The following is a 27,940-nucleotide window of genomic DNA, read 5'->3' as shown; positions in this document are numbered from 1 at the left end:
TTACCCTATTCAATGAAGGCACTGGTCATCCTGAATTCCTCTCTGGCTCTCAATGTTCTTGCCACCCTTTTCTCTGTTCACTGCAAGTTCAAATGGGGCTAATGGTGATAGAGTGCATTATTAACCCGCTCCTTCACCCTTAAGTGTTAAATGCCTTTGTGGAAGTGCTAGGCAAGATTTGTTTTCTTTTTCAAACAATTGAAAACAAAAATTAATCAGGGTGATACTTAACTATATAATCTTTGGCAAAGACCAGTATGTGTAACATTATTAAAAACATGCAATTCTATTCCCAACAATGTATGTTGTTGCATAATGCATACCTGCAGTATTGCTTCTGTAAAACACTGTATTGTCTCCACGGTTTAAAGTGAAGTGTAGGTTAGTGTATCTAAATCTCATAGTGTCAACTTGATTTCTTTTTGTTGGGGAAGATGCATCACATTGATGAGTTAACACTTTTTAAAATGTGCATAATCACACGGCCAGCTGCTTTTAATGGCAAATCTAGTTCTGTGACCTGCTAGTTGCATTTATCTGTGCAACTGGCGCTAAACGCATGAGTGGTTTTATACCAGTTAACCTGGAAGTGAGAAGACAGCAAACTAATTCCACCTAGTTTGTCCAGTTCTCTGCCTGCTATGCCATGTAGTCAGCTTAGTCTCTTACTTTCTTTCCTCTTACATAATAAATACACAGGGCTTACTAGATGTTTATGCAAAGATATGATCAATAGTTCCATCCAGACTGTACATTGACACATCTGCTGCAATACCAAACACTGTAGTTCGCCTCCAGAGCTCACTTTGCTCTATGATTATGACTGCTTTATATATTAGCACCTGCGGGAGAGAGCTGGTCAAACTGTTTTCAGAGCCTTTTTTAGCATATCTGTTTACTTTTGTCCATTCATGCAGCTAACCTTTTACATTGTACAGACGCTCAGCCATATCTCGCAAAGTCCACTCACCCACTTGCATAGTCCAGTAGATTTTATGAAGGGCGAGTACCATTTGCAGGGGATGTTTTTTGTAACATTTACTTTTTTGCAGTAAATGTCAAATAGGTTTTACTGTGCACAGCTGGCAGCAGTGTGCCAAAATTAAAGTGAGTTTGTGGTGACATGCACCACTTTACAGAAAGCGTATTTACATTTTTTGTCACCCGTTGCCATGGATCGTGTGCATTTCTTTTAGGGCGAGTAGGTAAACTTAATAACTTGGATTTAGTGGAATTTTAAAGAATTTGCAAGGCCTGGTTCATCTCACTAATATCTTAATTCAGCAGCACAGTTATGGAATCTTTTATTTTCTAATCCAAGATTAACAATACAGCTTGCAATTGTGCAATTTCTTAATCAAATATTCCCTGATACGAAGATTGCTTGCACCCATGTGAAGTAAAAGGCTATTTGGTAGTCATAATATCACATATTTTACTGTTTTATGCTGCCCTGTAATGATATGTAATGAGGTACAAAGAATGATTGACTTTCTTAATGTTGGAAGTATGGAAATGTAACTACAAAAATGATAATGAGTGTAAATATTTGAAAAGTTGGTTTACCAGCTAAAACAAATAATAATAAAAAAAAAAATTCAGCAGCACACACAAATGCTGCATTGATGCTCGTATGTTTTGGTTGCAAATAACTTCTGATGACATTAAAAATATTAGTACAATATTGCTAATCAAATGGTTGTGTTTGCTAATCAAGAACATTTTAATAAGCAAACTCTGATAAACAATTTTTGAAAACTAATTTATGCTTTAAATGAGGATAATGGATACTTAGTTCGGTGTGGATGGGCCAAACCTCAATACTTTAAGGATTCTAGGTGATGTTCTGTAACGCTCACCTGGTATCCACGGGGACGTCACTCAGCCTGTTCTGACCTCTTACGACCTCAAACCCTTCCCTGGAGTCTACTCGACTGGAGACTGGGCCTGAAACACAGGATTGGTAGAGTTTAACTCCCTATTGTCTCTGTGTGCTTGAACTCCTTCTTCCCCGGGGTCCAACCCTCCCCTTTGATCCACAGCTCACCTTGTTTTCTTTGAAAGTGTGCTCTCCGTCCTGCTTTTAGCGCAGGGGCACGTTGATTGATGCGGGCCCTCTTGCTGCCTAGTTACTTCACTGGCAAGAGTCTGACAGGTAAGTATAATGATTCTTTTGAACAGTTCTCTAACTTCGTTCCTTTCCTTCCTTAGATGATGGCCGGCGTCCGGGGATGGCGACGTGCTGCTGAGAAGAGTAGCGCTGAAGGTGAGTGAGAGCGCGATGCAACCCTTTCGTATTTGTATTGAACTAAGTTATTTTTCTGTGTCTTTTAGGTGCCGCAACGTTTTCAGCGTGGATGCCAATTATGAAGAAGAAATGCAGTGAGTAAGCGCGTATGCGGTGCCTCTAGATGTTTCCACGCTAACCTTTAGTGTCTCTTCCCTCTTGCAGATGGATGAGAAGTTCCGGAGACAGAGTTCCCCCAGAGCGGCTGGGATTCAGGTAAGCGTTTGAAGCTCGTACAGTCTTTAAAAATAAGCGAAGATTTGCTGAATGCTTACTAATACCTTTTTTCTGTTCTTTTCCCTTTTCCTTAGGAAGCGGCATGCCGGGATGGGAATGACACCGCCGAAGATGCCCGCAGAACAGAAGGAGCGATGAATGATGGGCAGAAGTGCCGCAAGGTAAGGCTGTTCCTAACGCTGTTGCAGGAGCTGGGCGCAGAAGAAAGATGCAGGCCTACTGGAGACCGATCCGAACACAGTGAGTGTCACGCAGCAGGTGCAGAAAACTCAAAGCATGTTTCTCAGCCTGGGCGTGGCTTAAATAGTCTCTGGGTATCCCATTTGTCTCTGGGCTGAACCACACCCAAAAGACCAGACTGCACATGCAGTTCTGGGAACCGAAATATGTGGGGGCATCCATCTTGTCCCCATCAATGCACTACAAGTCCAATCCCCAATGTTATCCTATAGGAGTGAGTGAGTCTGGTGCCACAAGCGCCAAGTCTGACTCCAAGTGGGTCTTTGGAGGGATGTAGAGGCCCTTGAGGGCCATGTAGGTGATCGTGGCCTGGCTCCAGCCTGACATCTTGGAGGGCTGGGGACATGAGGGGCAGGAATCATGACATGTTTACAGGTCTTATATGAAGTGGGAATTCGAACGATGTGGGGTGCGAAGTCTAAAAGAGATTTTAATAAATGTCAAAGTGTGTGAGGTCTACAATGAAGGCTGGAACTAAAGCTATTATTCATGTTAACATTATTACTGGACCTCATGGATGTCGGCGATTCACAGTATGTATTAGTCCAAGGTGCTATGAGGTGTGATGTTTCGTTTCCTTTTCATATTCATGCTTTTTGACTAGATTTTCTTTAGTTACTTTCCGAGAAAGGGCACTTTTCTTAGGCAAAGTCTGGATGCAGTACCCTCTGGGAACACTACAAGAAACTATGACTACAGGTATAGGCAACCCAACCTTTGTTATAAGCTTGTACTACAGTCTTGGTAGTGTGTTGAACAGCCAGGTTTATCTCAAGAGGGGTAATGTGAGCAGTAGTGGAGTTACACAAAGATTCACAATTGCAGGTATTCAAATAAACTCTTACACTCAAGGTGTCTTGCATAAACAATTAATAATGTATCAGTCAGTTATAAAGCCTTCTTCAGAAGGGAGCAATAGAATAGAAAACACACAAATATACTTCCATACGGTACACTCAGAGTCTGAATCAGACAAGAACCTTTTGGGATGGCCCACAGACACAACTTAGACCCACAGGTGACTTCAGTAACATGGGTGTTGGGGACATTAATATCTTACTGTTGGCATTCAGAACACTCTTAAAAAGTTGGTAAAAGCTAAAGGTTATTAGAACACAGGAAATTACAAATATTCATAAGCAGGGCAAATACTTTCAGATAGCACTTAGAAGAGTTATTCAATTCAAATAAGCTAAGCCAAAGTCAATGTGCAAAAGTCTTTGTATAGGATGCAGCACTTCCGGTAAGAAAATGGAAAAGTCTTAGCACAAGTTCTTAGGAGTCTTTGATAAAAATAAGAATCAAATGTAGGGCCACAAGCTGATTAGACTTGTGAGTTGTAGAAGTTACAAGCACTTCCACAGTAAGAGTTAAGTTCTCTTAGACTTGTTTTACAGTACCTTGGTAAATCAGAAAAGATGCAGCTGAAGACTTCTGTTCCCGTGCAGCTCTGCAGATCTCACTGTTCCTGGGCCTCAGTCGTGGGGACAAGAGGAAGGGCGTTGGAGAACTCCTGCACTACACCAGTACTGTCAAAACTGGCAACCGGCAAACTTTACTTTCAGTGGCTGTTTCGTGTTTCAACTCCTTGCGGTACAGCGAATAGCAATAAGCGCGGTTCCTGATGGCCAAGGTGGACTTTGCTCACATCTAAGGTCCCGCCCTCGACTGATGGGGTTCAGGCTTGGTCAGTCCTGCTTCATGGGAATCCAGAGGATCTTACAAAAGCTTTAGACCAGTTTACAAGCAAAGCACACCATCTGGTGTCCCTCTCCCTGGCTCTATGGTTTCCTGCAGGAACTCTGAGGAAATTCAACCAGCTCTGAGATGGGTGTCCAGGTGGCGTTAACCTGGGAGTTGATTGGTCCCACCAACTCAAAGGGAGAAGTCGTCCTTGCAGGGCTTCTCTGTCGATGCGAACTTGGCAAGTAGTAAATGCAGCAGGGCTTCACCGGGCAAACAAAAGGTCCAGGAGTTGCAGCAGGCTTCCTCTTCAAGCTCTTCTTCGGTTCCTTCGTCCAGTGGTCTACTCTGCCTACCAAGCCAAAAGACTCACCTTTTATTCAGTTCTCGCCCATTCATTCCAGCCTAGCTGTCACTCACCCAGCAGGGTGGCTGTCCTTGTCGGACAGTCAGCCAGCCAGTCACCACAGAGCGCATTTGGGTCGCCTAGGAGACTAAGCACAGGGAGTTTCGGGCACTTCCCTCTCTTCCTACCTAGCCCAGACACTTGAGCGCCAGAGGCAGGTTGTTCTCAGAAACCCTGCCAAAGGCGAAATGAACAAAGAGACCAAACCTGGTTTGGCGCGCAGAGAATCTCTAGAAGGACCTTTCCACCCAGACCTGGTGAAAAAAGATCGGGCACCAATTTAGCAAAGATGGCTGGACGCCATTTTGAAAAAGATGGCTCCGCGGTTAACGTTACTAGCTCTACGAACGGTTGCGGTAAATGTAAACCTAGGCAGTTCAAAACAAAACCACTGCCACCTGCCAGTCAATTGAGGAAAGAGTAACATAAAAAATGTTACATGAGCATTTAGACACGGGGGATACTAAGTAACCCCTCCAGCAACCTATTGTAAGATGGGGTTTGCTGGGTCTAGCAAGTACAATGCTAAGTAAAGCCAATTTCACTTTACTGCCCTGGGAAACAGTAGTTGATCCCAGAGAAGGTATTTAAACCTTGGGAAATCTGGAAGACTTCCCTGTGGCACTGCACTGAAGGTGCTTTGTGGCACAATTGTAAAAGATGAAGCCTATGGAGTTGGTTAGACTCCACAACCAAAAAGAAACCGTGTATAAAATCACATTAAAATACATGAGAGAGTGGGGAAGAAAGGGTCGCATTCTCTCCAGGTAAAAAAATCAAGTCCTCAAAATTCAGCAAAGTTGCTGGGGGTCTCTAAGGTGGATGGAATTAACACAATTTTGAGAATTCTTCCCAACAACTTCCATGACTAGCAACTTACTCGAGCATATTTCTTGCATGGCTATATATGTATTTGTTAGGAAACATTTCCACCATCTCTTCCAGGATTCTCTACTGCAGGCAGCACTCTGCCTAAGAGCTAAAACGTGTGTGTAGGGTAAAGCGGCAAAATGCCTGCCTACACAATCTGTACGGTTGCCCGCCCATCTAGTGACCCCTGCCATCTCTGGTCTTCATACAACGATTTTGTAAACTGACTCCTCTGCGGTTTCTACACATATTGCTTTGACTACCTGCCCCCGCCTCTCTTTCAACTTTACATTTCTTTCTCATTTGCAGTTAGTTTTCTGTTTTCCCCTTTTAGTCCCACAAACCCTCCACTATTCTGCTCCTGCCAACCCGGTTTTCCCAATCTCCATCTAACCTCAATCAAATTGGCATGTTCACCCCCTAATAGCACTCCCTGCTCTCTACTTTGCCCTTCTGCTCCTTTTATTATATTTTCTGTTCTCTGCGCAGTTCCCGGCACCTCTCCACTTGTTGCGCTCTTTTACAGTTTATCCACTGATGGCCATGTCCACCTTCAGCTCCATTTATTATGCTATGTATTGAGCGCAGACCTAGCTTCGAGAAGCAACGGAGCGCTTTACAGAGTTGTACAACAATACAGAAGCTGGTAAAATAGCTCATCAGGTTGAGCGCTCTCTGCTGCGATATCAGTATGATCTACAGGTCGCAGGCTTGAATCCCTGCAAGCCCATCTCAGCCTTTCATCCTTCCGAGGTCGATAAAGGAGTACCAATTTCGGTTGACTGATATTGTATGTAAATATGTGCTCTGTAAAGCACATTGGATTAAGGCGCTACATAAATAACATATCATTATCATCATTAACTTAGAGTGCAAAAGTTCCTTGTACCTACTTCAAGTCAACTGCCCTTTTTCTTGGCACTGAAATTACTGCTCTTCCTAGCATGTTACCCTGCTCTCCTTATTTTAACCACACACCATATCAATGTACTGGAGCTCGCTTATTTTTTGTTTTGTTATAGTGTTAGTATAATTTAAACTTTGCATGCTGTAATGAGAAATTAATTGCATATACCTGTATTTTTTTATTTGTGAATTGATTAATTGTAGAACCGTACAAAATAGATACACCATATATAAAAAAAATTAATCTATTTCGTTACAAAATTCAAAAACGAGTTCATCAAAACATTAACATCTTAAAACAATTGATGATGGGCAGCTTTAAATCAAGTTCAGATATTTCAAAAATGTAAAACCGCAATTACTAATTGTGGTTCATCTCCATTAGCAATTCTATACGAGAAGTCGGCAGTATGAATCCAATTTTTATCATGAAGACCATTAAAAACCTGTTTTTGTAGATCTCTTAGAGAACTACAATCGGCCCAAAATGTTTGTGTCTGATCACTAGTTCCATCATTGCACAATAAGCATAGGTTGGATGTGGCATTAGTATGATCTCTGATGCATCTGATTTGTAATGATCAAATTCATCGAAAATCGTAAATATTGAGACCTATAATAAGAATTTTTAAATGTATTTGGATACCGCAGGCATATGCCCAAAGGTTTAACCAAAACGTGTATATACTTTCAAGTTTCTCATTCTTCCAATTGTCTTAATCTAATTTGTAGTGGGTCACTTTTAACCTTGCATGTGTTTTCACATAACTGATCTTTTGTACTCTCTGTGGTCCTTAGTAACTGTTCTGCCCGGTTTCAGAAATGTACCACAGGACCAGCAGTCATTATTTAACACTCAAATTACAAGGTGGGTCCTGGGAGTCCCTCTGCCAGACATTAGTCCTGGTTACGAGAGACTTACCCAGAGTCTTTAGCTCACTATCTTTCACAGAGGAGAAATATCCAAAACAGATCAGTCTTTGTCCTGCCCTGGGGCAGTCCAGCACAGAAATGCTAGGCAATTCTCCTCTGAACAAGAGTACCAACAGCAACCGCAGACATGTGTTTCGGTCTGGTTGGACCACATCAGCAGGGCAGGGCAGGACAAAGACTGATATGTTTGGGATATTTCTTCTCTGTGAAAGATGGTGAGATAAAGACTCTGGGTAAGTCTCTCATAACCAGGACTAATGTCTGGCAGAGGGACTCCCAGGACCCCCTTGTTAATTTGCATTATTTAACATTATTTAACACTCTTCATTAATCAAGCCGTATAAGGAATCTACATGCATTTACAATTTGATAGCGTCCCAAAATCATTACGTTAAAATAACATTTAAATCCTTTTCCATTTACTTGTTTTAAGTCTCAGCAATGATTTTTCGTCAATTGCTCTGCTCCTCACGAGCACTGCTAGACAATCCTGTATCTACCCCTGAAGTCTTTTCCTTCGCTTTCTTATAATTATATCAAGCTCTTCCTCACAGCTACACTGATTTGTCTTGCGTCTTCCTACCGTCTGAGTAATTTCTGTTCTATTTAAGTTCCCACTCGCCCTGTGCTCTCTACTTTTTTTATTTAACCTTTCTGCTTTGTGTCCTTTTTCTATGAGTCGTTCTTGCTATCAATGAGTTTGCAATCCTAAGGTCTGCCTTCTTGTCTGAGCGTGAAGCAGTGAGCCCTTTTATCTTTATACTTCTTTTTGCAGGTCTTTGAGATGTCAGCTAAAAAAAAAGCATCTGGAACATCGGGAAAAGGAACGATGAGATTGATTCATGGAATTATTTGCGCCGAAAACCGGATTTGTGCGCCATTCTGCCCGCAAACCCCATTTGCCAAAGAGGGATTTGCGAGCAGAATGGCGCACAAAACCCTGTTTTCGGCGCAAATAATTCCATGAATCCGGCAGCTAAGCAGAATCATTTAATTTTTACTTTGGTGTTAGGTAGTCTACATTTACAGGAAACCGAACATTAACGTCAGTCAAAGGCTGCATTTTCTCAATCATTTTGCAGTCTTTAACATCACAGCCCTAGGCAAATGCCCCACAAATTCTATTATTTAAAAGGGCCTTTACATTTATAAAATGCCATATTTTCGCTCCATGTTTAGTGTCTCCTTCATTGTGGCTGTAGCGCTCTTCCAATACTGCATACTATGCAACTCCAACCTCTACCAGGCAATTTGTGTCTGGTCCAGATTGTATCAATTTATATCTATGAGAGCAGTGCTCCACCACAGTTTGGATACTGTATTAGTCATTCTAGCTCCCAGCATAGTTGTTCCTTTTTCTTTAATTTGATTACAAAATATTTCCCGATTTGTCCTCACCTGGGGTCTCATCAGTGATTCAGTACACATGTACATCCCTGAAGTTACTAAGCCTCTTATAAGCAGGGAGCCCCCTGGCTGTACCCCATCAGTGTGCTTTGAGGGAACCCCTGTGTAAATCCAGTAGACAGTTAGCCAAACCTAGTTTCCTATTTGTGTGTGTAGATACAGATGTTGCCATATTATTATGGACACGGTCTGCCTGGACCTAGGGCTGCAGTTTTCAAAGCTAGATATGACCTATTGGGATATGGGAAATTCAGAGAGAAACCACGAAAGTTGAATGTAATAGCCACAGTGATTGGGTGGCCAAGCAATGCAGCTCTCCCACTGTTACAAATATTGTACGCCGATCTTCCCTGGTGCGCTCCACTCTGCGACCATCGGTATGCGAAAGCGCATTTTAATGTCCATGTCTCATGGGCTGTTTCCACTGTGCTGTACTGTACATAACACCTGACTGGACTGAAAAAATATTTTGAGGATTTACGAGTAGGTGTGAGACAGACTGAGTATATGAAAGAGGGAGGACGATGAGTCAGGGGCATAGAGGAGAGTAGAGGCAGATGTAGTGGAGGGGTGAGGAGTGTTGGAAAGATTAGGAGGGAGTTGGCAGGTGGAGACAGGAGAGCAGCACTAGTTGCAAGAACAGTGGGCCAAGCGTGGGAGAGAGGTAAGTATAAGAAGCAGAGTGTAGGGAGAGACCAGTTGGTGTGGGTGGAGATGGGAGAAGTGGGAGAGACCAGTAAGATCCATGGAACGAGAGTGCAGTGAGAGAGACGAGAGTGAGGAGGAGAAATGACAGAGGGAGGAGAGATTTGGAATGGAGTAGTCTGTGGAAGTAACCATTCAAAGAAAAGAGATGGAACAAATAGCAATCTGTTAGATCCTTTAGTAGGAAGTCCTTGAGGGAGAGAGTTGGGTAAGGCCAGGGCCTTTAGGCCCCCCTCAGGGTAAATGTTAAATCCAGACTGTAGGGCGATAGTCTACCAGAATTCTGAGAATCGTTGCAGGGGAATTGTGATGCCTGGGCTAAGGAGTGGGAGCCCACATGGAGGTCGAGCTTCAGGGGTCACCCCTACTCTAGGAACTCGAAATGATTCACATATACCTATTTCTAATATGACGTTGAAAACTAGAAATTCTTTTGAAATTCTTGGAGCAAAGTGTGACGAGTGCACATTAACGCACACATTCCATTGGATGAGTCTTCTGTATGGTACTGTAGCAGGATGTTGGTGGCTGTTAGACACCCCGGTGTGTGCTAGTTTGAAGTAGAGTAGTGTCAGTGAAGGGTTGTGGGGTTTACTCTAAGGACATTTATTACCATGGAAATCCCTGTCCAGTAGTGATAGGAGTCTAATACTGTACATTATTTCTCCCAATCATACTGTAGGTATGTAGGCATTTGGTGCCCTTTTGCAGATGCACCCTATCCAATTTCTGACCAGGTTCTTTGAGTGGATTATGTCCTCCAACGTATTCCTCATCTTAGATGTATTCCATCCAGCTTTGCTGCTCTTCGGAAATTTTTTCAGCAGAGGGCGCCGTGCGTCGGTGTCGTCGAGTCAATAGTCCCTTGAGGGCCTCCGTCGAGGGTGACGTCATCGGGTGTATAAGTAGCATGCGCGGCACCCGTTGGCCTCAGTTCCATTTTTCCGCAGTATGTTGCTTCGGACATTCGGCGCGCCTCGAGTTCTGTCAGGAAATATAATATTACGAGAAGAAATTATGTCCTCGTCATCAACGCCGACCACGACCCCGAGATTGGGTTTTAAGAAATGCAAGTCGTGGGGCTCAAAAATGTCGATCACGGACCCGCACGTGTTTGTGGTGTCTCGGGGAAGGCCACGACATGGAGGCCTGTTCGAAGTGTCAGGCGATGACGGGAAAGGCCTTGCGAGAAAGGAGAGGAAAGCTACAGGTAGGTCGGAAGGATTGAAAAGCCTCTAGCGTTGAGTCGAGACCCCATGGGGAGAAATCTCCTCGACCCGAAAGGCATAGATCCAGATCTCGAAGCGATTCTCAACGCTCGTCGTCTTCGTCGAAAAAGTCGAAGAAACAACGCCATAGATCTCCCTCCACCTCGTCGTCGGACGAGTCTCCGAAAATGTAATGCCCCACAAAACATTCGTCTTCCGAAGAGTGGGAAGCATTTAGGGTCAAATGATGGAGGTGTTTGAGAAAGCGAAGCCTCGGTCCGCGCCTTCTTCGGAAGCCGGCCGGGAGCGTCATCGCTCCGACACTTGCGCGCCCTCGAGCCCGGGTGATCGTAGAAGGAAGGATAGAGAACCTTCCAGGACGCCGAGCGAAAAACGCTCGAGTCGAGTCGACCGCTCGAGGTCACAGACGCCGTCCGAGGCCTTCCATACCTCAAAGGGGAAACCGCCGAAGGCCGCCTCGACGCCCTCGAAGCAGACCCTGTCGACGACCACAATGTCAGCGACGGCGTCGACGCAGAAACCTTCGGCGCCAAAGGCTCCAACCAAGCCAGGGCAGCTGGAGAAGGAGAAAACTGCAAGACATGTATCTTCTTCAAAATCTAGTATTACACCTCCTCCTCCTCCTCCTCTCCCAGAGAAGTTTTCAAGCCTCTCCCTAGGAAGGAGTTTTTCAAATCCTTGACCTCAATTTTTGAGGATCAGGAGAGGTCCGAAGAGGAAGATGTACCTTTTGGGTTGGAATATGGCATCCAAAATGTCCCAGAATGCTTAATATCGGAAGAAAGCAGGATGATGGATTTGGTGGAGTTCTTACATAATGCAAGTGGCATTGATACCTCTCCTGAGAATGATTTTGGTAGACCAGATGCAGGAGAGCATGCCAGTCCATCTTACCATCAATTAATGACAAAGGTGGTAGACTACTTGGGATGGGCTAAACCAACAGCCCAATTCGTCCAGGACGATTTGACAGACATATTGGACCATGGTCCCACTGAAGACCCAGTTTTATCTTTTCATGTAGCCTTACAAAACAGGGTGGCCAAGAATTGTGAAACTCCGGATTCTATTCCTCTGGTGAATAAATCCCTAGCATCAAAATACCGCCCAGCCTGTAGCGACCCCGGCTATCTGTCAAAACATCCAACTCCCGAGAGTTTGGTCATACAGGCAGCCACAGCTTCCAACAAACTTGCATACTCGTCTATCCCTCCAGACAGGGACAATAAGCGTGTGGATGGTTGGGCACGGAAGGTACTTTCAGCCGGGAGCATGGCATTAAAATCTGACAACTCCACATGTGCCTTGGCAAAATTTTCGTACACTCTGTGGGAGTGCATCGCAATGGCGACGGAGCACATACCAGAAGGGGAAGAAAGGGAAGGTTTCCTAGCCATCGTTAGAGATGGAAAGGAGGCCATGCAGGAATCCCTTCAATCTGGATTGGACACTGCGGATAGTGTAAGCAGGTCCATGGGCACTAGCACGGTAATGTGCAGGTTTGCGTGGTTACGGAAGTCGGGTTTTGCACCGGACGTACAGAACCGCCTCCTGAACATGCCTTTGGACGGGTCTCACCTTTTTGGCAACAAGGCTGTCGAGAGCCTTGAGAGGTTGCAGACCTTAAAGGCAGCGGCCAAATCTTTAGGAGCTGCTATTAGGTAACCTCAGCCTTTTCGTGCGCAAGGACAATCATGGAGGGGACGATCCTATCGTTATTATACCTCATACGGGAAGACGAGAGGAATGGCCAGTCAAAGGGGCCAAAGAAAAGCCACTCGTGGTGGACGAGGAAAATGTGCTAAGCCAGCTCCAGCTGCAGCCTCTTTGCCATCAGCGGCTGAAACATCCGCCACAAAACCACTTTGAGGACTTGCACCACAAAACCCCTGTAGGAGGCAGGCTGTCGCAGCATCTGCAAGAATGGCGAGCCATTACTTCAGATGTGTGGGCTCTAGAAATATTAGCCCAAGGCTATTGCCTTTTCTAAAGCAACCTCAACGCAATCCACCAGGGAGACACCCGTTGAAGTTTTCAAATCCGCTCCTACAGCAGGAAGTTCTAACCCTGCTTGAGAAAGGTGCCATAGAACCAGTACCTGCAGCGGAGAGGAACAGGGGTTGGTACTCCCTGTATTTTTTTATTCCCAAAAAGGACAGAGGACTGAGACCCATCTTGGACTTAAGAAGCTTGAACAAGTTCCTCAGGAAGGACAAGTTACTCTTTCTCAGTTCTTTCAGGCCCTTCAACTCCAGGACTGGTTGGTGTCATTGGACCTCCAGGATGCTTATTTTCATGTGCCGATTCATCTCAAGCACAGAAAATACCTGAGGTTCGTTATTGGCGACTCACACTATCAGTTTCGAGTCCTGCCATTCGGGTTGACCTCCGCCCCGAGGGTCTTCACCAAGTTAATGGTAGTGGTGGCAGCGCACCTGAGGAGAGGGGGAATTCATGTCTACCCCTACCTAGACGACTGGCTGATCAGAGCGCGCTCTGCCGAGCAAGCTTTGGATCATCTGAAAGTCACCTGCCACTTCCTCCACAAACTGGGCTTCTCCCTCAACTTAAAGAAGTCTCGAATAACACCTTCCCAACAGCTTCAATACATAGGAGCTGTATTACACATCCTTGGGAAAGAGCTCGCCTCCCAAGACGAGGGCTCAAGACATTCTTCAGATGGTTTCAAAATTCCAAAATGCCCAAAATCTGCAGGCTTACGACTTTCTACGGTTGCTCGGCCTCATGGCATCCTGCATTTTTCTGGTGCCAGAGGCATGCTTGAGGATGAGATCCCTTCAATGGGCCCTAAAGACTCAGTGGTCCCAGTTCTTTGGTCAAATGAGGGATCTTCTTCAGATTCCGAACAAGGCCTTCTATGGTGGACCTGTGCAGAGAACATCTTAAAAGGAGAACCCTTTTGGCAACCATGGGCGGAGATCACAGTAGTGAAGGACGCCTCACTCCTGGGGCGGGGAGCACGTGCCAACGATTTGACAATAAACGGTCGCTGGTCTCCATCGGAGTCCAAACTACATATCAACCTTTTGGAGCTGAGGGCAATCAGACTAGCGCTGAAGGCCTTCCTGCCATCTGTCAGGGGAAAGAATGTCCTGATAATGACGGACAACACAGTGGCCATTCACTATCTAAACAAAAGAGGAGGTTGTGGGGTCACTACCCCTGTGCAGAGAGGCAATGCAGCTCTGCTATTGGGCGATTCAAGAGGGAATCTCTAACGGCAATTCATCTAGCCGGGGAAGAGAATATGACGGCAGATGCTCTGAGCAGGCACAGCACGGTGTCCCACAAATGGGAATTGGCTCAGGAAGTCATTCAAGAGATCTTCGCCCTTTGGGGAACCCCTCAGATAGACCTATTCGCAACCAGTACCAACCGAAAATGCGAAAGGTATTGCTCAAGGGAATTTTCCCTGAGAGGAGCCCTGGGGGACGCGTTCGTGGTGGATTGGAATTTCCCACTATTGTACGTGTTCCCTCCGATTCCCGTCATTCCTCAAGTCATCAGGAGGCTGAGACGCTTCGGGAACTGCATGATTCTAATTGCTCTGGATTGGGCCAGGAGAACGTGGTATCCGGACCTTCTAGATATGTCCATCTGTCCTCCAGTACGTCTTCCTCAGAGAGAGAACCTTCTCTCTCAAATGGGAGGTCAGGTTCTTCACCCAGAGGTCAGAACACTCAACCTTCATGCTTGGTATCTGAAAGGCTGAGATACAGGGATTGGAACCTTCCAGATGTTATGGAGGTGTTGCTTTCGGCAAGAAGGCCAGCAACAAAGTCTCTGTACCGTTGGAAATAGTTTTGCAACTGGTGCAGGGAAAAGAGTGTCGATCCTTTTCTATGTTCTATTCCGGAAGTACTATCTTTCCTTCTAACCATAGCACATAGAGGTCTGACTATCAGAACAATAAAAGGTTACCTTGCGGCGCTTTCCATTTTCAAGCGCTCATCGGAAGAATGCTCCTACTTCAAAATTCCTTTGATAACACAATTCATAAAAGGTCTCACTAATGTGTTTCCTCCTCACCCATTTCAAGTACCGATTTGGGATCTAAATTTGGTATTAAAATTCTTAATGTGTGCCCCTTTTGAGCCTATGCACACATGTCCATTAAGAGTAACATGGAAAACAGCATTTTTAGTTGCTCTAACATCAGCAAGAAGAGTGAGCGAATTGCAGGCACTATCTTCTGGGCCAACCTATACTGTGTTCCATAAGGACAGGGTTGTGCTGAGGGTTAAACCATCAATTTTACCGAAGGTAATATCTGATTTTCATTTAAATCAGAAAATTGTTTTTCCCTCATTCTATCCTCCACCTCATCCTTCTAAGGAGGAAGAAAGACTACACAGACTGGACCCAAAACGAGCTTTAAGCTTTTCCTCTCTAGGATTTCTAGACTTAGAGTGGACAACCAGTTGTTTATAGGCTACACTGGAAGAAAGCTGGGTCAATCAGTAACGAAACAAACAATTTCGCGCTGGATTGTGCTTTGCATTTCAGAATGCTACAGACTAGCACAAAAAGACCCACCTGAAGGGTTAAGAGCTCATTCCACCAGAGGCATCGCCTCTTCCACAGCCCTTCAAAGAGGTGTCCCTATAAGGTCCATTTGCGAAGCAGCAACTTGGTCTTCACTTCACACCTTCTCAAAATTCTACAACCTGGATGCTTCCCAGTCTAGGGAGCTAACATTTGGAAAAGCAATGCTTTACTCTGCCATCTAAGGGCATTTAAAAAATAAAAAAAAATCTGACCCCTCCTCCAGAGGAACTATGCAAAATACTGCTTTGGGAGCCTATCTAAGATGAGGAATACGTTGGAGGACACAATCCACTCGAAGAACGTTATTTCTTACCTGGTAACGTTCTTTTGATTGGATGTTCCTCCAACATATTCCTCATCGCCCTCCCAACCTACCCCTCTGTAGATTTTTCCGTGTTAATGCCATCTCAAATCTCGCAAGGCTGATAACTGTCTGCCGGCACAATCTACACAGTAGAAGATTACAGATACAAAAGAGGGGAACAACAGAACTGAGGCCAACGGGTGCTGCGCATGCTACTTATACACCCGATGACGTCACCCTCGACGGAGGCCCTCGAGGGACTATCGACTCGACGACATTGACGCACGGCGCCCTCTGCCGAAAACATTTCCGAAGAGCAGCAAAGCTGGATGGAATACATCTAAAATGAGGAATACGTTGGAGGAACATCCAATCGAAACAATGTTACCTGGTAAGAAGTAACTTGTTATTTTCCAGCACATGTCTATGCTTCTGTGAACAATAGGAGCCACTGTGTTAATCATTTCAGCTGATGGTGGAAATCCACCCTGTACAGAAGCCGTAACATGCCTGTTTGTTTGTTTGTTTGTTTGTTTGTTTGTTTGTTTGTTTGTTTGTTTGTTTGTTTGTTTGTTTGTTTGTTTGTAAAGCGCACCTAACCCGTGCGTAGCAGGGCGCAAAGCAATAAGAGGAGTGTAAAACTTAGGTTACAAGGCACACAGTAAATGAAACCAACTAGGTTACAGTGTTGGAAACATCAATCAATTAGGACAGTACATCAAGATATAAATTATACATACTTACAAGTTGTACATATATCTAGGCATAAGGTCAGAGGATATGCAATTTGAATCCAGAATCCAGTAGGCGTGGTAGTGGAAGAGATTAGATGTCAAGAGCATTAGATGTCTTGTTCCTTGATCCAGCGGTTGGTATTAGATCTGAATTGTGGATAGGGAAGGTCTTGCCTAAGAGATGGTGGTAAGGAGTTCCAGAATTGGGCTGCTTTGACAGGAAAGCTATTCCCTCCAGTCATAGTACGTTTGAATCTTGGGACAAGGAGGAGGTTTGAGTTGGCCTTTCTAGAGGGGCGGCAGGAAGTCGGTCTGGTGAATCTCGTTATCAAATATTGAAGGGCCGCTTGGTGTAGGCATTTATGAGTCAGAGAGACCGATTTAAGGAAAATTGTATCTTTTGTAGAAAGCCAATTGTATGATCGTCTGGTCTCTGAGATATGTGCTTTCCTCGGGAGGCTTAGGGCTGCTCTTAAGGCATTGTTTTGTAGGGTTTGGATTTTATTTGTAATGTATTTGTTACTGCCTACGTAGAGTGCATTGCAATAATCCATCTTAGATGGGATCAGTGCTCTGGCTAGAGTGATGCAGTTATTTGGTGAAAGGAACGGTTTGGATGCCCTAATGAGTTTACATGTATAAGATGTGGCGGAAGCCATGGCATTGACTTGTTTTTTGAAGGTGAGCGTAGAGTCTAAATAGAATCCTAAGGTTTTAACCTCCTTAGCTACTGTGATGATATTGTTGTCAATGACAAAAGAGGAGTAGTTTTGACCTAAATTATTGAGGTTAAGTGCGGTGCCTAAAATGAGGTTTTCTGTCTTTTCATCATTCAGGCATAGACCATGAGAGTCCATCCATGCCTGGATGATGAGGTACACTCGATTTACAAAGGCCAAATCCTTGTCATAATCCCCCGTCAGCGGGATGAGGATCTGGGTGTCATCTGCATAGTTAGTGTAGGTGATACCCAGGCCATCTAGATCATCAAAAAGGGGCTTTGTGAATATGTTGTACAAGGTGGGGGAGGCACAAGAACCTTGTGGCACACCACAGGTAATGGGCATGGGGTCAGCGGCTGCTGAAGGGGAAAAACACGCATAGTGCGGTTGTTAAGGAAGGACTGGATCCATTCAGTTGTCTCATGTGAGAAATGCACTGCCGACTGAAGGTGTGTGCAGAGGATTTCGTGGTTGACCAGATCAAATGCAGCTGAGAGGTCAAGAAGTAGCAGAAGTGCTGTCTTGCCCTCATCTCTCAGCTCATCTATTTGTGCCTTGAGATCGATAAGTGCAGTTTCAGTCCCGTGCTGTGGTCTAAAGCCAGACTGTCGGACTCCTAGGAGGTGGTTGAGTTCAAGGTATTGTTGAATTTGTTGGTATGCTATTTTATCAAGAATTTTGAGAAGAAACGGTACTGTAGTGATGGGGCGGTAGTTAGTAGGGATGGCAGGATCTAGCGTCGGTTTTTTAAGGAGTGGGAGGACCCACGATCGTTTCATGTAATAAAAAGCTTGATAAAAAGTATGAACTATCTCTTATATCTGATAGTTCAAGTGATGTGTTTTATTATTATTCCACTTTTGATGAACTGAGATTTGTAGTGATATTTGTAATGCGAACACTCACCATTGAGGGGATGCGGGGCTTCTCATATATAAATAACATACATAATATATAAATAAATCTGCGCTTTGTTAAGCGCTCATCGCTCCCACACCTCACCCAACTTCTTAGCTTGGAACCCACTCGGCAAGAGCAAAATGCTTCTGGACGTTCTGGAGTGAACTCCATAAAATGGGGTTTGGGAGTTGGGCTCCATTGTTGAGGTCAAATTTAGTGTTCAGGGGTTGCTGGCTCAGACACGTGGCTAATACGGTGGGACACTTTTGCAAACGTGATGTTACTCTGGTGTACATGTACTGTACAATATGTGTGCTTTTAGAATTGATAGAGAGAAACAGGGATGTATTAATTATGGTATGCATTCAAATTGCAGTGGGAAATGGGCATTAAAACACATCAGCACTTTATGACAAACTGCCTTAAAGAAACTTTTCCGTAAGCGCAGTATACAGTATATCCCCTCTTTTTTTTTATGGGGAACAGGCCAGCCCGCCATTTCCTGGCTCCAAAACAGAAGTATGTATGATGATGTTTACTGAAAGGGTGTTGAAGGAGGAAACCGGCATAATGGTGACATGGTGGTGGTTATAGAACTTTGTTTGTGAATAAAAAGAACCTCGCTATCCCCCTCTTCTAAGAGGGGTTTCCCTGCCTCAAAACGAATACTAATGGGTCCATCAAATTAAACTCCACCATCCTGTATCACAACCTACTTCTATCCCTCAGACAACAACTAAAGGACAACTAACAAAGTCCCTTCTTCAGGAGAATGGCTCCCTTCTACTGCTACTCAGATAGCGTCCAAAATACTGTTCTCTTGCAACAAAAATTCCAGGGGGGGGTGATACCCTTCCCCTAGCTTGCGGGCTTCACGCAGCCTTTATACAATTCCACGTCTAAGAGAATGATTCCCTTCTCGTGGTGTAGATTGTTAAAGTTTCCAATAAAACCAGGGGGAATTAATCGCTTCTCCTGGTTTCCCTGGCACAACTCCCAGTTCAAGACCAGGAGACTGACTCTTCTACGGTATTGCTTGGCACAGTTCACAACAAGGCCAGGGGGAATGACTCCCTTCCCCTGTCGTCTTTAGCACAACTCTTAGTTCGGTACCAGCAGAATTCCTCCTTTCGCCTGGTATTGCTCAGCACAGTTCTTTCTCAAAATTGTCAGCTTGATGTGTAGTTTTCCACTCTGGTTTATTGTTAGCCAAGTCTCAAATCCTTTTTTGTTGATCACTGGGCTTAATGCCATCACTGCGATGAAGATTCCTCTAAAACGTTCAGTATTTGATGTCTGGCCCCAGACCCTTCTCTGATTATATCCAGTAGCGGGCTCCCCACTACTGAGACGAGAGAGAGCTTTGTGAACCAGCCTCCCTTCTATCCTAGTATTCCCTCTGAATCTCCTGTACCTCCCGTTACCTTGTGTGGATCGTGGCATGTCACTGGGATTTCCTGGGACTGTGGGTCTTCTCTCCGGCTCTGCTGGTTCACTGCCATTGCTTTTTCATCTGTGCTGTACTTCTCCCATCCATTCCACGGCTCTGCACTCCTACTCAATCTTCTGCCTGTGTTTTCTCCTGCAGAACCTGTGGAGGACGCCTACAGCACTTGACCGGCATCCTCTTTGCTCTATTTTGACAGCGCCTTGATCACTCGCGCTGGTTCACCTCCACACCTGCTCCCAAACTCGGCAGGGTTTGACATGGCCACAAGGCTGAGCTTTCCTTTATTTCTTATACCTTGTATCCAGTTCCTCCCAATGCGGATTGTAAGAGTCCTTTGTCTCTATTGATAACTAGATCCTCATGCCTACTCAGGGCTACCTCGTACCAGTACTAACACAATCAATGGCCTTCATGTCTCCTGTGCTCTTCCTTGTCCTAGTACTGTTGGCTATAGCTTTGTCTTCTGTAGTACAACAATACATAGGTTTACTTTCAGTAAAATGATTCTGAACAGTGTGGAGGGCTAGGGAATGTTTGGGAGTGACAACATTCAATGGGCTGTTCCCCAGCTGATTGTGCGTGTCCCAAGAGGGGGAGTCCCTCCTCATGAGGTCCTCCCACATTAAACCACTGCTAGGGAAACTTTTGGGTAGCTGCTGCACTTCCCTAGCCTCATGGAAAAGGGATCCCCCCTTGGGGAGAAGTGACGACACCTTGTGAATCATCACATTACATACATATACTGTACCTACTGTACAGTAGCAAGTTACTAAGATACTATGGCCCACTGTGTGATTTATCCATAAACATACATCAATATAAAACCAAACCAAAAAAGACGATCTGGGTCATTTGGGTCATTCAATTTATGAAACATGCCCCCAATTGATTAGCTAGCTCTTGCTCCCAAATGTGTTTGAGGGAGCAAGGCATGATTAACTCAAAGCTGCCATCACACAGATCGCTGGGTGCCTGAGCGCCTATACTCTTGAAAGGACACCCGCAAAACATACTCCTCATGCTCACAACACCCCTTTGGAAAGCACATGAAGGAATGGAAGCTCTAGCACCATTCAACGTCAGGGAGCCACCCTATAGTGAAATAATAAACAGCATTGTGAATGGTTGTGTATGGCAAGCATTGCTGATAGATTGGGGCCAACGCTTCGAGGAAAGATTCCCAATGCTGCTTTTGCGTGTTATTTTAGGAACTAAACGTCATGTACTGTACGATGTGTGTACTATGAAGCCCTCTGCCTGAACTTACTGGTGTATGGTGGGGTTAAACAAGGGGGCCAGGTGCCACCATAAACCAGGTAATGCTAGTTCAGAGGAAAGCATAAGGTGGACCCCCTTGCTACTCACGCCATGACATAGAGGGGGGCTTGTCATACTAGCACCTTCGATGTCTTTGTTCCTTTAGTGGAACTGGTTATGTGCAATGGTCTGACAAAGCTGGCAGTGCCTGATCACTTGCCTCGCTTGAAGGATACAGTTTTCGGATCCAAAAATACAAGAAGTGGGGACCAATCTAAGAAAGAAAACTTGTGTAGTTAAGTGTAGTTAACCACCTGATGAGATCTGCACACACGTAAACTTAAGGCCTGGTGGGCTAAGCGAGTTATGCCCAAGGGCACACCTAGGGTAGGGCAAGCAGTGAAATGATCTCTCATTGGGAGCAACAAACCACCCCCAGGTCCCACATCAAAATGACATGTAAAGCTCTCTGTTGCTTCTCGAAGCTAGGTCTGCACTCAATAAATACCATAATGATGATAATCGAGATTGCGATGAACAGGAGGCTCTGTGGAAGGAGGAATCCAACAGACTTCAGAGAAAGAAAGAAACCCAGGATGTTGGGGAGAGAGAGAGAGCCAAGAAGTTAGGGAGAGACCCAGAAAGTTAGGGACAGACCCAGGAAGTTGGGGAGAGTGGGAGAGAGCTAGAGACCCAAGAAGTTGGAGGAGAGTGATAGACCCAGGAAGTTGAGCAAGATTGACGCTGGAAGTTGGTGAGAAGAGCAAATAATAGACGTCTGTAGGTGGAAGCAGACATTGGAGGGGGAAGGATGGGAGTCCCCATAGGCTAGGGAAAGAGAGATAAAAGAGACTGGGATGCTGTGAAGGAGGAAAAACAGGTTACACGTTTGGAGAAAAAAAACAGGATGCAGTGGAGTGGGTTACCCAGGATTTTGGAGGGTGAGCAAGGACACGCTGGTGGAGAGAGATTGCAAAGTTAGGACTACTTAGACATGTTTAACGAATTGGTGTTGAAAGAAACCACAGGTGAGGGGGTGAAGAAACCAACCCTTAATATAGAGGTGCCTAAAGAGGAGGAGGTAAACCACAAGAGGACAATTAAAGAGAAGGTTGGTCAGCAGGGAGAGGCAAAGAACATTCCCTGGATAAGGGTAGAGGAACAGGATGAATGGAGGATCAGGGATGCCAAGAATGGAGGAAGGGACTGGGAAGATGCAAGGGGAAGCCTGAGATGCATGGCTAAACGAGGCGTAGGCAAAGCACAAACTACAGACCAAACCAACATGCTCCAGTTTGAGCTTGAGATATAGAAGGAGGTCTTTGCGCAGTACTCCATCTACTCAGGAATGCTGCCAAACCAACTATGAATGCCAATGACTGGGAATTTGACGAAAGTGTGAGATATACATTTTGAGACCTCATGAAGTCATGAGACGTTTTATTTGGAGCTCTTCATGTTCTGTTTGGAGCAACCTGACCATTTTCATCACATCTGTTTTGTTGTATTAATTCGTCTGGAGAGTCTAGGAACAGGGCTTTACAATAACCTTTTGCTTTTAGCACTTCCAAATCTGCCAGAGCAAAACTGATGTTGAGTTTATCCTAAAATGTGATTTCATTTGGTTTTCCCCTGTACGATGCACTAATACAAAGTGTTAAGACAATTGAAATCTGGCCAGTGGTTGACCCCGTTCTGCTTCATGGCTGTAAATATTTTGCTCAACACTTTAGATGGGTAGATAACCTTGGCTCCTTATGAACGGACAACCCGTTTAGAAAGAAGAGTAGTTATGTAGTGTATTCAATATTACCCTGTACCTCCATTTTAAATAGCCAATCACATATTTGACATCTGTATTTTTGTTTTATTCACTTTAGGCACCAGAGGTGATAAGAATGCAGGACAACAACCCATTTAGTTTTCAGTCCGATGTCTACTCATATGGAATTGTTTTATTTGAACTTATGACTGGGGAGTTGCCATACTCTCACATACGAAATCGAGATCAGGTGAGTGATGTTTTATGAGTCAACTGCTGCTTTTTACAATGTTTCTTTTGAACCTTTAAAATTATGATAAGGGAGGCTGCTTAAATATTATGTACCAACCATGAAATAACCCTTTTTAATGTACTATCCTTACGTGGCAAAGTGTTTTGCCACTGAAGGATAGCCATTAAAAAGGCCTTTACATCCAATGTATGTATGTTGGTGATGTATGTAGGTCAAACTGAGATCAAGAGCGCTGTAGTGTTTCTACAAAAGTATAAATAGTAGATAGGGGAAGGATGAGTGTAACTGTTCCTTGACGAGCAGGGTTTTTAGTTCTTCTAGAGTGCCGGAGAGAGAGAGCCAGCCTGATGATAGTGGTTTTGTTGTCGCAGACTGTGGGGTTTAGCAGGAACATGGTTATTTCTAATATATATTGACTCTATCTACTGGTGGTGGTAGCTCTCTCAGAAAGTTCGGAGGAGTGTGGGAGCCCTTCTACTGAGAACGAACATGGGTCAAATACCCTGTTCTATGGAATTTCTTCCAATCAGGCCATTTCCACTCAGCCATTTACATATCAGTCTTTGTCCCACCCACAAGGGCAGTCCAGCACCAAAATTCAAGACAATTCAACTCTTAACTAGAGTACCACCAGCAACCCCAGACATGTGTTTTGACCTTGTTGGACTGATGTGCAAATGGGTGTTTCTCCTCTGTGAAGGGTGCAGTGAGCCAAAACGTGGTTGTAGACCCTCCTGAGAACTGCCCTTGTGGTTGGGACAAAGACTGTAGGGTATTTGACCCATGTTTGTTCTCAGTTGAGGGACTTCCACAGTCCTTTTTATCTCTGAGAAAGTAAGTTGGGGTTGATAGACCACGTCACCTACAAAGCACTATCTTTTTTTAACAATTTGTTTTATTGACAACATACATATAGGGCTGAACGAAACGGCCCGTTCCATCAGTAAGACACAAAAAATTAAAGAAACAGGTTGTCAGTTTTTCCAATATTAACTCCCTTCCCACCACCCTCTTCCCTCCCGCCCTAACCCAATGTCAACATACCAAGTTTTGAGAGTTCACAAACAATAATAGCTCTGGGGAGAACGGTTGCTTGCCAAGAACCAATTAGACGAATCACTTGACACAGTGGGTTCAGCTTGTGAATTAAACAGAAGGATACAATCACAGTCTCAAGGAAGAATGGAGATAGGCATCTCGTGGAGGCAACCTAAAATACAGTCTACAGGTGCATAGAAATACAATCCTCGTGGAGAAGAACTGCAGTCCATTCTTGCACAAAGTCCGTCATGGTGTCGTTAGTTATTGCGGTAAGCTTTTCATATATGAAAATCGACCTGAGTTTGCAGAGCCATTCCTCTTTGGACGGGGCCAATGCACTTTTCCACTTTTGGGCGAGCGCTAACCTCCCCGCTCTCAACATGGCCCCAGTGACCTTAGGGAACGCATTCAGTTCTGTCTCTGGTGCGGGAGTGCCCAGGAGGATTTCCAATGGCAGTAAGGTCAGGCAGAACCCCTCGATTTCCTTAATCCAGCTAAGTAGTTCCGACCAATAGACCTGGATGACTGGGCATTCCAACCACAAATGAAACCATGTGCCCAGTTGGAGACACCCTCTGGGGCAAAAGGGGGACACGTCCCTAAACATTTTGGACAGGGTGGCCGGGGGCGGTGCCATGAATGGAGAATTTTGAAGTTATGTTCCATAGCAGCCGTATACAGAGAACCCATGAAAATGCATTTGAAAATCGCCCTCCACGTATGATCATCCAGAGGCACGCCCAGCCTGGTTTCCCAGATCTCTTTGAAAGGTTGTCTACCCTCCAGGTCCGCTGTAATCAAGACACCATAGAACCTAGATAAGGAGCCTCTCTGCGTTGTGCTATTGGTCAGGATAGTCTCGAAAGGGGTGAGGGGGCGTTTGAGACGATCGGCCCAGCGAGGATGGGTCAAGATCCCCTTCAAGCGTAGGTATTCGAAGACTGAGGGAGGGTTGTCCGCCAATGCTTCGGTCAGTTTATCATATTCGATAAAACCCTCCTCACGATACAATTGAGAGATTCTCTCCTGGCCCATGTCTGACCAAGATTGGGTGTCTCGGAATCCCTTGGATCCCAGATCAATAGGGGGGCCCCAAAGCGAAGTCAGGGGGGATGGCCAAGAGGATAGTTGTTTATTAGCAGCGTTAGGCTTCCAAACCGCCCAGAGGGCCGCCAGGGTGGGGTGAGTTCTGAGATGTGGGGGAGAACCCTAGGGGGGCCCACAAAAGGGCTCTAACTTTTCTCGGGTGGGCATGAATGTCCTCAATATATGTCCAATATGTTCCCATGTCATCCCTCATATGTTCCAACATTACTCGGAGCTGGGCTGCTTTATAGTAAAGCCTGAAGTCCGGGAGACCGAATCCACCCTCTGACTTTGGTAGGGTCAAAGTGGAGGTCTTGATTCTCGTCCTTTTGCCATTCCAGATAAATTGGAGGACCCGGGATTGGAGAACCTCAAAAAAGGCCTCGGGTATCACCACAGGGAGTGCCGCGAAGAGATAAAGGAGGCGGGGCAAAATATTCATCTTCACCGTAACCATGCGCCCCAGCCATGAGAGTGTAAGGAGAGCCCATCGTTGAAGGTCGCTACTAACCTGAGCCAAGATCCCCGGGAAGTTGCATTGGTATAGTTGGGAGAGGTCTCTGGGGATGGTGGTGCCCAGGTATCTGGTGGATTCCCGCTCTATTCTTACCCCCAGTATTTCGGTGCTGCCCTCAATCTCATGTTCCCCTTGACCCATGGGCATTACGCTAGATTTGGACGTATTTACCTTCAGTCCCGAGAAGAAGCCGAAGTAGTGTATGAGATCAAATAATCGTGGTAGGGAGACCCGGAGGTTGGTTAGGTAGCCCAGGATATCATCTGCGAACAAGGATAGTTTAAAGTCGCAGTCGCCACACCGTATCCCCGTGATCTCTTGGTCTGTCCTGACTGTTATAGCCAGGGGTTCCATCGCCAAGGCATATAAAAGGGGAGAGAGGGGACATCCCTGCCGGGTGCCCCTGGAAAGGGAGAACGGCTCTGAGGTACCTCCGTTGACCAATACTCTCGCTGAAGGGCCGTTGTAAAGTGCTGCGATCCACCCACAGAAGTTATCTCCCAACCCCATCTTGCGGAGAACTCTGCCCATGTAGGACCACTCGACACGGTCGAAGGCCTTTTCTGAGTCTAACGAAAGAAGGTAGCCTTCCACCTCCTGTCTTGACGCTTCATGCATGAGATCGAGGGTTTTCCTAATGTTGTCTGATCCCTGGCGCCCCGTAACAAAACCCACCTGATCGCCATGTACTAGGGAAGGAAGGAGTTTCGCTAATCTATTTGCTAGGAGTTTAGCTAGGATTTTAACATCAGTGTTGAGAAGGGAGATGGGGCGATATGATTGGCATTAGGCGGGATCTTTTCCTTCCTTAGGGAGCACTACAATCAAAGCCGACATCATCGTGGGTGGGAGGGAGCCTTGATTCAGCGCAGCATTGAACATCTTAGCCATGAATGGGGCAAGTGTGGACCTATGTTTTATAAAACTTGACTGTGTAGCCATTGTCCCCCGGGGCTGTTCCGCTTTTCAGCGAGGATATGGTATCTATTATTTCTTGTGGGGTTATGGGCAGCTCCAATAATTCAGCTTTGTCGGGGTGGAGGCCCGGTATCGGGAGGGAGTCGAGAAACCTGTCAACCTCGTTCCCATCACCCACGTATTCCGAGTTATACAGCCTTTCATAATATCGCCTAAATTGTTCCGCGATTTTACTATCCCGCACTGTCGAGTCCCCCTCCGGGGTGTGAATGGAATTAACCCTTCTGCTGTTTCTGAACTCTCGGAGCCTCCAAGCCAGTATCCTATCTGCTTTTTCCCCCCTTTTCCATATATTTCTGTTTTAAGAAAGAGAGTTTCTTCTCCGTCTGTCCCACTAGGAGGTCTGCTAATTTGGTTCATAGCCTCTGCAATTCCTCCCATTTCCCAGGGAACATCTGAGTTTTTAATTTCCCCCCTGGTTGTATTGCCTCTATCTTCTCCCTTAGTGATTTCTCCTCCCGGGCTCTTTCCCTCTTTTTCCCCGACCCTATCCCTATGAGGGTACCTCTGATAGTAGCCTTGAATACCTCCCATACTCCCATGACCCCCACCTCACCGTTATCATTGAGGGAAAAGTAGTCCTCGATGGCCACCAGAAGGGATTGGCGGACCTCTTTGTCCTGCAGAAGGAGGTCGTTACACCTCCACCGGGATCCTACTGCTGGGGCAGGGGGCAGGCTCAATCTAATCTTTACCATGTCATGGTCAGTCCAGTGGACAATCTCCACTCCCGAGTCAGTGACCTCCCTCTGAAGTGAGGTCTCAACCAAAATGTAGTCAATACGAGAGAAAGCTGCGTGAGGCCTTGAGTAAAAAGTATAGTCGGGATTCCGACCCTGCTTGCAGGTGCATGTGTCACTCAGGCCCAGATCCCTGTTTACTTCGCGAAAGGCCACAGCAAGTTTCTCGTGAAGGCGCATGTTCGGGCATGGTTTAGCAGACTTCCTATCCCTCTCGGGGCATAGAACCATATTAAAATCTCCCCCAACCAATAGGGTACCCTCCGAGAATGATGATATTATTTCTTTCATTCCAACCCAGAAGGTGTCTTGTGCTTCATTCGGGGCATAAATACCCACCAGAGTAAACAGCCGACCCCGCACCTCCCTCTTACCCATGAGGAATCGTCCATCTGGCTCTGATTTCAAAGCTTTAAGCACAAAATGGGCCCCGGGGGGTACCACCAAGGCTACTCCTCGCTTCTTTGCCTGAGAAGATGCCGTGAATACCTGATCAATAGTTTTAGCCCTGAGCTTTGGTTCCTTGCCCCGAACCCAGTGAGTTTCCTGTACAAATAAGAAGTGAAGCCGGAGCCTCGCAAATTCCCGCACCAACAACGATCTCTTTGTAGGCAAGTTGAGCCCCCGCACATTTAGCGATCCCACTGTCACGTATTGGAGCAAATCATCCATTAATACACTGATAAAAGCTTGTAGCTCACCTCAACAAACAGCAACAGTTCCT

At 45.5% G+C, this 27,940-nt stretch overlaps 1 protein-coding gene across 5 annotated transcripts in view; it reads left to right on the top strand.

Moving 5' to 3' along the window:
* The window catches only part of RAF1 (Raf-1 proto-oncogene, serine/threonine kinase), a 1,232,906-nt gene that overhangs the window by 961,211 nt on the left and 243,755 nt on the right, over positions 1-27,940 (top strand). For all 5 annotated transcript variants that reach the window (XM_069643941.1, XM_069643943.1, XM_069643946.1 and 2 more), the window contains one exon: positions 22,720-22,851. In XM_069643941.1, coding sequence (XP_069500042.1) covers positions 22,720-22,851 — 132 coding nt within the window. The remainder of the gene's footprint in view (positions 1-22,719; positions 22,852-27,940) is intronic.

This window comes from Ambystoma mexicanum, chromosome 2p (genome assembly GCF_040938575.1).
Source record: "Ambystoma mexicanum isolate Mex_15411 chromosome 2p, UKY_AmexF1_1, whole genome shotgun sequence".
NCBI classification, from domain to species: domain Eukaryota; kingdom Metazoa; phylum Chordata; class Amphibia; order Caudata; family Ambystomatidae; genus Ambystoma; species Ambystoma mexicanum.
This window is presented reverse-complemented; position numbering and strand designations above follow the sequence as displayed.